The sequence below is a fragment of the Aedes albopictus genome, chromosome 1, assembly GCF_035046485.1.
Source record: "Aedes albopictus strain Foshan chromosome 1, AalbF5, whole genome shotgun sequence".
In the NCBI taxonomy this organism is placed as follows: Eukaryota; Metazoa; Arthropoda; class Insecta; order Diptera; family Culicidae; genus Aedes; species Aedes albopictus.
Window position 1 is genome coordinate 171249696 of NC_085136.1, and position 11314 is coordinate 171261009.

Below are 11314 nucleotides of genomic sequence, written 5' to 3' on the forward strand. Positions count from 1 at the left end.
TTCTCACTGTTTATGTTTGCTGCAACAGCAGTGCTGGCGGACCGCTTGGTGAAGATTTCGTAAATTATAATGCTTTGCTTATTTCACTAACAATTGTGGTAAAAAAGTTAAAAAATAATCACCTCACAAATTATTTTTTGATTTGATGACGCATAACCAATGTGTTTGACTGGATTTTTTAATTGATTTCGATCAATTTCATTGATGCTTTGGCCAGCAGAATCGACATCACTGCGTGCAATGATCGATGATTGTGCGCGCCAAAAGACATCACCGCGCTGCCGCCGTCGTCGTTGGTACTGCGGTAGGTGGTAAACACCGCCAACCACATTTTGAGTGCGTTCGAAACAAATCGTTAAAAATTTCTACTTTCGAGTGAAATAATGCTTAGTTATCGTGATTACTTGGAAAGAGGCTTGTATTTGAAGTAGTGTGAATACATTTTTATGCCGAATATCTCGTGTGAAATTGATTATTTTATAGAATAAGATAAGCGTCGATTTTTTACAAATATGTATTGGTGCAATGTTGTGTAAAGTTGATTTCGGTCAATGATTTTGAAGAAGCCATTTTGCGATGACACGCTAAGGGGCCTTAAGTGCGGCGGTTTCTGCTCATCGGTGGTTTGCATGCGATGTTCCTGTATACCCGAAGATGCAGTCGCATCAGTTCGTTCCTGCATGCATCTAGTTTGGGTGTGCACGGCTTGTAAAAACCTGATCGCCAAAGCACGTTTTGCTAACTCGTTGGTGTCAGTCAACAAAGCAAACGAATCTGTGATCGAGTCAATGAAAAATGAAATTCGAGATAGCATCCCGGATAAAAAATTACCATTCTTTACATGGTAAATATTATTAACAAATGACTGGTTTTATTGTTCACAATAAAACACATAGTAGATATATTGTTACTTTTTACAATAGAAATCAAGCCCATATAGTTCGTACAATAAGTGAACATTAGCTTTATTAGTGACTGATTGATTCGATTGTTTTTCAATAGTTCTATTTATAATAATTTAAAGTTACTATCAGTAAAAATTAATTTAAGTTGTTTTTAAATAGTTGCAAAAGTGCCTGCAAAGTTCTCATGGACTTTTTATTAAAAAAGAGTTTATTTCTCAATTACACTTAAAAACAATTTGTAACAAATGAATAACAATAAGTATTATTGTTGCTTGGATCATGTTTGTATAATCAAATACAAAATCACTTGACACATTTTTTATAGTTTTCGTTTTAAATTTGAGTACAGTAGATGTTTCGGTTATCGAATGTTATTCGCTAAAACTGACAGACGTCAAGCCGTGTTGGCAGAGGAAGCTCTCAATGAATAACTGAGGAAGTACTTATAGAAAACTAGCTGAAAATCAGGTTTAGCCAAGTGAGGATGTTAAGACAAGAAAAAGATGAACAATGATTTTTCTAATGTTTTCCAATAAGTTAAAGGAATCTAGTAAATAGTAAACTGCAATTGATAACAATACAAATACAATTAGTTTAATGGGGTCAATTGAACCGATGTTAAAATAAACATGCAATAATATTTGTTGTTATGTAAACAGATTCCGCCTTTGAAAAACCAAAGAATTCATATTTCTCGGTAACATTTTTCTCCAGCATTTACAGATACTGATGGCCACATGAATTGTGAACGATTTATGATATGAATCATACGACCTGAGGTCTGACTTGTGATATTTGGCAGTTATTTGAAAAGATTGAAGATAGATCTTATCAACAGCTGCCAAGCAATACATACCAGACATACATCAGAGTGTTTGATTCTTATCATAAAATGTGCATATCATTCTGGCGGACGTTAGTGCTCGTAAATGATGGATATAAATGTTAGCGGGAAATATAAATTCTATGGATTTTCAAAAGCGAAAACTGCTTACAAATAACAACAAATATTATTGTATTTTTATTGTAACAACGATTCATTTGACGCCATTCAATTAATTGTATTTGTATTGTAAGAACAATGAAAAAACATTAAGATATATTGTTATCTTTTGAAAATTGCCCTAAAAATGTCTCATAAAAACACAATACATTCTATTGTTTTTCGCGAAAAAGTGTATGAAAATTTTCTCAAAATTTTATGGTTAAGATACATAACGACCACCATTTTTTATTGTAAAAGTGCCATTTACCATTCGCCGAATGGTATAGAACAATAGGGGTGATGGTGAGTGTGTTGTGTAAATTACAATATGTTTAATGGTGAATATTTTTCGAAAAAATGGTGTTGTAACAATAAAATTTATCGTATTTTTATGATACTTTTTATCAGGGATTCTGGCAGACATCAAAACCGAAATTCGTTCTAATTTTAAAACCCTGATCAACTCTGTGCCCCGTACTCCAGCTTCACTCTATCATACACCGCATGCACCATCAAGTAGAAGCAAGCGTCTTCGTGAGAACGATGGTGATGATGATGATTTAGTTCCACGGCGCCCAGCAAAAGCTATGTGCGGCGTTGGAACGAGTGCTGCTATCGCCGATCTGGTTGTCCCAGAAGCTGCTGAGCAAGATTCCGCCAAATTCTGGTTGTACCTGTCAGGTATTTTGCCTGAGGTGCCTGAGAGCAAAGTTGTCGAGCTTGTAGAATCCCAGTTGAAAACAAAAAATCTGCAGGTGACAAAACTAATCCCTCGTGGTAAAGACATTAGAACGTTAACATTTGTGTCGTACAAAATTGGTGTGCCACTCGAACTCAAGTCTACTGCTCTAGCATCGGAAACCTGGCCACGCGGGATCCGTTTTCGAGAATTCGAAGATAGTAGGAGCAATAAGCAGTTTTTTTGGAGACCTGCAACCGCGACACCCAACCTTGCGGTTTTGTCCGAGACACCGAAAGGACCATCAGTCCTCCATCGTTAGTTTCGGTGGAACTGGCTATTCCTGAGGAACCTGCTCACCTCGATAGTTCGCTCCCTTCAGAGATTGGAATCTCATCGCCCCACGTCGTCAACTCGCCTCCTCCATCGAATAGAGTGAACGTTCCATGTACCATCTACTACCAAAATGTTGGTGGGATGAGTACCAAAACCAATAAGTTTTTCCTGCAAACCGCTACTTGTGACTGGGACATTATCGTGCTGACCGAAACATGGCTGTGCAACGACGTGAATAACGCTGAGCTGTCATCTAACTACAATGTCTACCGCTGTGACCGAAACTGTGCGACAAGTCGTTTGCAAAGAGGAGGAGGTACGCTCGTTGCTGTTAAAAAGTCACTATCTAGCGCAGCTGTTGCCCTTGATAGGTCGGATTCTTTGGAGCAAGTCGTCGTAAAAGTATCGTTATCGTCGAATTCTCTCTTTGTATGCGGGATCTATTTAAGACCTAACAGCGAACCTGGTAAATATGCAGCTCTTTCCGATTGCGTGGATCAAATTATCAACAAAGCGGCCAGCGGAGATTCCGTTGTAATGAATTAAATGCTTTGGCTGTTTTCCTACTCTCCGCATTGACCGATGTGGCGCTAGCTTCTATGCACGAAAAATCGCTAAAAGTAAACCGAAAAAATATTGTATGGCGAATAGCATCTAAAGGCGTATTTCTCGAAGTGGAACACATTATTCGAAAAAATATTTGGTAGTGGTTGTGCACAATGATGACCGGTTTGGTGCCTACCAAATAATTTTGCGGTAAAAGCTTGTCATTTCGAGAAATTCGAGTTTAGATGCTTTTCGCCATACAAAATAAAATGGATTTACTCCTGCTGATCAACTGTGGGCGCGCACCAAGCTGGTAGTCCATTGTTGGTGATTACAATCTGCCCCGATTACTCTAGTCTTATGATGACGATATCGATGCTTACCTTCCAACTAACGCGTCTTCGGAGCAAGAGGTTGTATTCGTGGAAAGCATGGTAGCTAGTGGACTATATCAGATTTGCAACGTTCGCAATACTAACGATAGACTGCTTGACCTAGCATTTGTGAAGAATAGCAGAGAAGTTGAGCTAATTGAAGCGCCCTCCTGTATTTTACCCTCTGACCGTCACCACAAACCGTTTGTATTACGCTTGACCGCCCACAGTGCAAGTATGGACTACGACGCAGTTCCCATTAGCCAAGATTTTGACTTCAATCGATGTGATTATGAAGCACTTTGTGAGGATCTACGTTTGCTGAATTGGAACGATTTATTTGACGGAGCAAACGTCAACGAAGCTGTTGCCATTTTTTACGATCTGGTGTTCGCAGCTATTAGCAGACACACTCCTCTTCGCAGACCTAATTTGCACCACTCGTACAGCCAGCCTTGGTGGAATGCCGAGCTTCGACATCAACGAAACGTTCTTCGCAAGGCTCGCCGTCGATTTCTTCGCAGCCGTACTGACCAAAACAAGTATCATCTACGAAACCTCGAGGTTGAATATAACGAAAATGTGACGTCTGCTTTCCGTGAGTACATCAACCGAATTGAAGATGTGGTCAAGACCGATCCCTCGGCTTTTTGGCGTTTCTTCAAACGTAGAAAAGACACGCAGTTCATTCCTTCAGAACTGTCACTTGGCGATACAAAAAGCCATGACACAGAAGGATCAGTTGAGCTTCTCGCTGACTATTTCAAATCAGTTTACAATGTTGTTCCTCCGCCGAACTCTCCGGACCTGATAGAAACCCTGCCGTCGTTTAACATCCATCTGCCGTTGCCTACACTAACCGTAGAAGAAGTCACAAAAACACTGAAATGTATTGATTCGTCCAAGGGGCCCGGACCGGATAAACTTCCCCCTGCGTTAATTCAACGTTGCGCCGAATCATTTGGACCGCCTGTTTGCCGAATATTCAACATGTCACTCTCGGAAGCCGTTTTTCCGGAAGCATGGAAACTGTCCGCCGTCACGCCCATTCATAAAGCCGGCAACTCCCACGACGTTAGAAACTATAGACCAATCTCCATTCTTAGCTGTTTAGCCAAAACGCTCGAACTTTTGGTTCACAATCGTATGTACTCTGCGGCGAAGCCGATAATATCGCAAAATCAGCACGGTTTTGTGAAGAATAGGTCTACTACCACAAACCTGATGGTGTATGCTAGTGCACTAAACTCTGCTTTAGAAAAGCGTTCTCAAGTGGATAGTGTATACGTCGACTTTTCTAAAGCTTTCGATAAAGTTCCCCACGAGTTAGCGATAAAAAAGCTTGAGCGCTTAGGTTTCCCCGATTGGTTGATAATGTGGTTACGCTCATATCTTCGAGACAGATCCGCATACGTCAAACTGAGATCAGCAAAATCGGCGTCTTTTTGAAACACCATCCGGAGCCACCTCGGCCCACTAATTTTTATCCTATTTGTCAATGACTTGACTTACCGTTTGATGTCAAATCATCTTTTGTACGCAGATGATTTGAAGATATATCGAGTTGTCAGTTCAATGGTTGACTGTGTCGCCTTGCAGCAAGATGTCGACACTGTAGCAGAATGGTGTGTCGCAAATGGAATGGAGATGAACGCTCTGAAGTGCAAGGTAATAAGTTTCAACAAATCGCGGGGACGATTAAACTTTGAGTACACAGCCAACGGTGTCATATTGGAACGCGTTACAACGATTAAGGACTTGGGCGTGATAATGGATTGTAAGCTGAGCTTTAATGAACACATCACAACGACCACGGCAAAAGCTTTTGCTGTGTTAGGCTTTATTCGTCGAAATGCTTCCGAGTTCCGCGATGTGTATGCCCTAAAAGCTGTGTATTGCGCGCTTGTTCGCAGCTTGCTCGAATATGCTGTCCAGATCTGGGCGCCACATCATGAAGTGCATATCATGCATATCGAAAGAGTGCAACGTAGCTTCGTCCGTTTCGCTTTGCGGCGATTACCTTGGAATGATCCGCTAAGGCTGCCCCCGTATGAGCAGCGGCGCCAACTGATCAAACTTGAATCCCTCAAAGATCGACGAGTATTCCTGCAAAGAATGTTTGCTTTCGATATTGTTACAAACCGGATCGACTGCCCTTCGCTACTGGAACAAGCTAACTTCTTAGTACCTGTACGCCGTACTCGTCAAAGGTTGTCGTTTTGGATCCCTGGACATCGGACGCTCTTTGGTCAGAACAATCCGTTAGAGAAATGTTTTAAATTGTTGAACACTGTTGAATCGTTTGATTTTGTAATAAGTAGAAATAGGTTTAAAGCTAGTATTAGGTAATAGGATAATTACTCAGTCTGTACAGCTACTGCTGAAGACATAGTCAAATAAATAAATAAATAAATAAATAAATAAATATTTCCCCTCTTTGAAATTGCATGGTCGGTTGATAGTTTAAAGGTGGCCTTGAGAAACGTTTCTTTGCTGCTTCCAGGAGCTCCCTATCCGTTGGGAGATTATGGGTTCTATTCAAGTGGCTGAAGTTTGAGCTGTGAGGTCTGTTGATGTTGCTAAAGTCGGTATAATTATGCGATGGTCGTTCAACATTGAAGTGAGAGTAGTGCGGATTACTCTTATTGTGACCATGTTGTCTTCGACAGTCCAAGTTTTTTATCGCCTTTTTCCTACACCTAATACACGTACTGTCACACTTTTCTAGACCCCCCCTCCCCTAAATGTTGGACGTAATTTTTGAACGATCTTAAAGGTGTCAACAATCTGTCGATACGTTTATGCACGGGGCGCCTCCGGGGCGATTTTGTCGCAGCTTTCGGGGCCCACGCCCACATGGTGTAGCAGCAAACTTTTCAGCATCTCCTCTTCGTTGATGTCGAAGATGGCAAACGCGTTCTCCAACCCATCGCATCCATTTTAGTTTCCACCGATCGACGGGATCCATAGCGAAACTTGGTGGCGGAACACCAGCAGCAGCACGGGCAGCAGCAGCATGGCGACCGGCAGCAGCAGCAGCAGCAGCAATGTTGTCCGGATTCGCCATTCTCGACGCCAGAACTGTTGTGACGGCCGAGAGAAATGATAACTACAACAGCCAACTTATCACTTTAGATTATAATAATTCAGTGGCTTTCAGCCACGACTGTGACACGATAATGGTGCAAATAGTTTGCGTGTGGGTATTATGATTTCTTGGCTAATTTGATGCTTTTTGAGCAAAAATTTGGGCAACTATGTTGTAGTCACAGACAAACAGACGTAACACTCTGATAGTTCCTATCGTTCACCGATTTAACGATCTTCTTCAAAATTTGATTTTCTTCAAGTTTGATAGTGATTTGAATCGTAAATTGTTAGAAGTGTTACGTCTGTTTGTCTGTGTTGTTGTATTATTCATTTCTTCAAATTCCACAAAACAGTCACCCAAATTTTGCTCAAACAGCATCAAATTATGCAAGAAATCATAGTATCCACGTACCCACGCTGTTCGCAAGATTTCATTGCAAAAATAGAGAAATGATTTTCTCATTATAGAAAAATCCAGCTCACTATTTTCAATCTAGTACAGTACTTCATCGATTGCTTTTTCCTACTTTAGAAATTTTTAGCACATATAAACTTGCGCAAATATTCGCCGATGCGGAGAGTAGGAAATCGAGGAAATCAGTTAAAGAATTTATTTTAATAGATGAGGAATATGTATATTGACAATTTAAAACAGTATACAACTGCAAATTTATATATTTTATTTACCTTTAAATTTGTAACACATAATGTTTTTTTACCAGTGAACACAAATTAGATGTAATATCCATACTGTTCTATAAAATACCTGTCTATTCTGCTAAGCCACACATCAGGTCCTTCGTGACGAAACATTGTTGACGCCCACTCTATGGACAAATATTATCTGCTGGGTGTATCATTAGAATTCCATTCGGGCTGTGTTTTCTTCATCCATATCTTCTTTGTGGAAGTATTGAATGCATTTCTAGTCCCAAACATGTTCATTGCTTTGCAGAAATTATACCCTAGTTTAGCATAAAAGCCTTCCTGGTCAATCGTAGAAAGATATATTGCTCTGAGTCGCAGAGTTTTAAAACAATGTTTTTCAACTTCGTTCATCAAAAATCTTCCTAGGCCTTTTCCGCGATACCGCCGATCAACGACGACCGTTTCGATGAAGACGGCCTCAGAATCGGATGGAATCGGCGATAGTTTAGCGTGTGCCAAAACAGTTGACTTTTCATTTTCTGCGGTATCAATCAGCACCATACTCGTCGGTAACGTATCTTTGGAAGATTTCAGACTCCATAGACGGGCAGTGTAGGAACGAGGCCATTCGGAGTTGATCAACTGCACGCATTGGTCCAGTAAATCGACATGTTGATGAATCGGTGCCACTGTGTAACTGTCTGATGGAGATAATTTGCCCTAAAAGAAATAGAATAACCAATGCATTATAATTAATAACCAAGTTTTAATGAATTAACTACATCGGCTGTTTTCCTACTCTCCGCATCGACCAATGTGGCGCTAGCTTCTATGCGCGAAAAATCGCTAAAAGTAAATCGCAAAAATATTGTATGGCGAATACCATCTAAAGGCAAATTCTTCAAAGTGGAACACATTATTCGAAAAAATATTTGGTAGTGGTTGTGCACAATGGGGACCAATATTAAGCCTACCAAATATTTTTTCGGGAAAAGCTTTGTATTTCAAGTAATTCAAGTTTAGATGCATTTCGCCATATAAAATTAAATAGATTTACTCCTGCTGATCAACTGTGGCTGCGAGCAAAGCGGGTAGTCCATTGGCACGTCTAAATCACAGGCAAACAGACGTAACACTGAAGAAATTTCCATCGACGACGCTATTAACGATCGTTGTAAAGCTTCAGTTGTGACCTCCACAAGTCACAACTAGAGGCGCGTTTATCGTTTTTACTTGCGTTTGACGTTTCACACTAGTACCTTTTGTTGGTCTTGTTGCACAACGCAGTGTCACAGACAAACAGACGTAACATTTCAAACATTTTTCGATTCAAATTTTAGTCGCGAAAACATATTCGCCCAATGCTAAAAGGACTAAGTTTGGCCGATCATCAACTAGGTGGTGGTAGTGAGTAAACGTCTAACTCGAACAAAACCGATGTGAGCGTCACGGTTGGGCAGTTGGCCAACTACATTTCAAATTTTGAAAAAGATCGTTAAATCGGTGTTCGATGGGAATTTACACAGTGTTACGTCTGTTTCTCTGTGGTATCGTGAAACATGACCACCAAATGATCGTAGTGTGAACTAGACTATGGATATTCACCAAAATTGTTCTAGGTGTTGCGTCTGTTTGTTTGTGCTTAAATTATTTAACGGAAGGATGAAATGTGCTCAAATTACAGTAGACGTTCGCTCGGTGCAAACGGTTTAGGGAACGTTCATATATTACGTCCAACATTTGGGGAGGGGGGGTCTAGAAAAATGTGACAGTACGTGTATAAGGTATAGGGAAATATCGTGACAGAGGGGGGAGGGGGGTCTAGAAATCCCGAAAAACGATGGACGTAATAAATGAACCTTCCCTTATTTACCTTGAAAATTTAATCAAAATGCGTAAAGTGGTCATGTAGGGTATCGCGCCACTTGGGCGGTGGCTTCTATATTCGTCCGTCTGCCACTATAACTCAGTCAATTTTGAACCAATTGACTTGAAATGTTGTACACGGGTAGTTACTATACCTATCTCACTGCATTCCAAAAATTGTGCCAATTGATTCAAATTTGACTGAGTTGTAGCGGGAAACAGACGAAAATAGAAGCCACCGCCCAAGTGGCGCGATTCCCTACTGGGAAAATATTATATTGTACGTGGATTTGCTAACTCACGACGAATCAGAACCGTCGTTTTTGGAATCGCCGTTGGAATCGTCGTTCGATTGCAGAGCGAGACAGCAACCAAACTGACACATCGCTTTGACATATTTAACGTAGGAGCGAACACGTGCGTGAGATTCTCTTTCTCGGTTGGTATGGTTTATCTACAGGAGTCTAGTGGGAGCACTGCTTTACATAGCAGTTAACGGAAGACCCGATATTGCGGTAAGTGTTGGCCTTCTTGGTAGAAACACAGAGAACAGACATCCAAGTCATAAATATCTGAATTTTGTGTAAAGGAATATTTCATCGCCAACACAAGTGGCAATAGCGTGGCGCTGCAATCGATTAATTTCCCTTACTAATTTAATTCACCACTTGAAATGTTTCAATTCACCACTGACTATGGCAATATGGTGTTTGGCGGCGTTAGTGTTGTCATCGTGTATTGGTTTGCCACCTTACTCAAGTGAAGATTCAAATCCTTACACAACTTATGTCGTTTTCACGCAAAAACGGTTACGCTCAAAAATGTGTTCGGCCTGCACATTTTTAGTAAACATCCATGCAGCACATGACCGTGTTCGAAACACACATTTTTTAAAAATTGCTCGTACGCTCATATGAGCATGTATTTTGCAATAATTTCGACATGGCAACCTCACTGGGTTTATAAACCACCTTCAAATACCGAAAACTATTGATATTTTGCAAAAATATGAGCGTGCGAGCAATTTAAAAAAATGTGTGTTTCCAACACAGTCCCTGTGCGGCATGGGCGCTACTCAAAAATGAGAGCTTTTATTTTAGAGAGTTCGTTTTTGCGGTGGTGCTACACCGGTGCTGCACATTTGCACCGAAAATGTTCCCCAAGTAACCACAAGCATTATATCAAAACATTAATTCCATCGTATTATAGTTTAGCTAATGCAACATAACTTTTATTTTACATCTGTCAAGTAATGAAGCGTTTAATCTACATTATGAAAGCATTGAAGCATTACGAGATTTTGACAGTTCTGTATAGTTCTATAGAGCCGTTGTTAAATGCTTCATTACATTACCATGTTAAAAGCTTTATAGCAATCAATAATGCAAGCATTTATTACTTTATATGTGCTTTTACTAAAGCTTCCATCGTTGTAAACAGAAAAACGCTCAGTTCGAAAAAAAACTGTAAAACACTTTTAGAAACAGAACCATTCAAAACAAACCAAAATTTTCATGGATTGCTGCGGAGCACTTAGATTATCATGCTCTGATGTTGCTGTGTGAAAATTTATATTATGTATGGTTTTTTGGGTTTCTGGTTGGGGACATGAAAATAATCAGATGCTGAGGGAACAAAAATTATGTGGGGTATCGGTTTCCTTGTTTAACCCGATTTCATAAAAGGAAGAATTGAAGCGCTGTTTGTATTGTTTCTTATTTATTGTATTTTAGGTAGAAGTGAGCACGTATGAAAACAAAAAAAAAAAAACAGAATCAACACAGACGAATTTATATTCGAGAGTAACATAACTGATGGCATTCAGACTCCGGCACATTTTTAAGAGTTGCTGAAAACACAACTCAATAAGGCACTAGCTAAGTAT

At 40.1% G+C, this 11314-nt stretch overlaps 1 protein-coding gene across 1 annotated transcript in view; it reads right to left on the reverse strand.

Annotated features, from left to right (window-relative positions):
* Positions 1–400: 400 nt before the first annotated feature.
* Positions 401–11314, reverse strand: part of LOC109405289 (N-alpha-acetyltransferase 80) — a 59252-nt gene continuing 48338 nt past the window's right edge. The window contains exon 2 of the mRNA XM_029858374.2: positions 401–8283. Coding sequence (XP_029714234.2) covers positions 7756–8283 — 528 coding nt within the window. The 3' untranslated portion in view covers positions 401–7755. The remainder of the gene's footprint in view (positions 8284–11314) is intronic.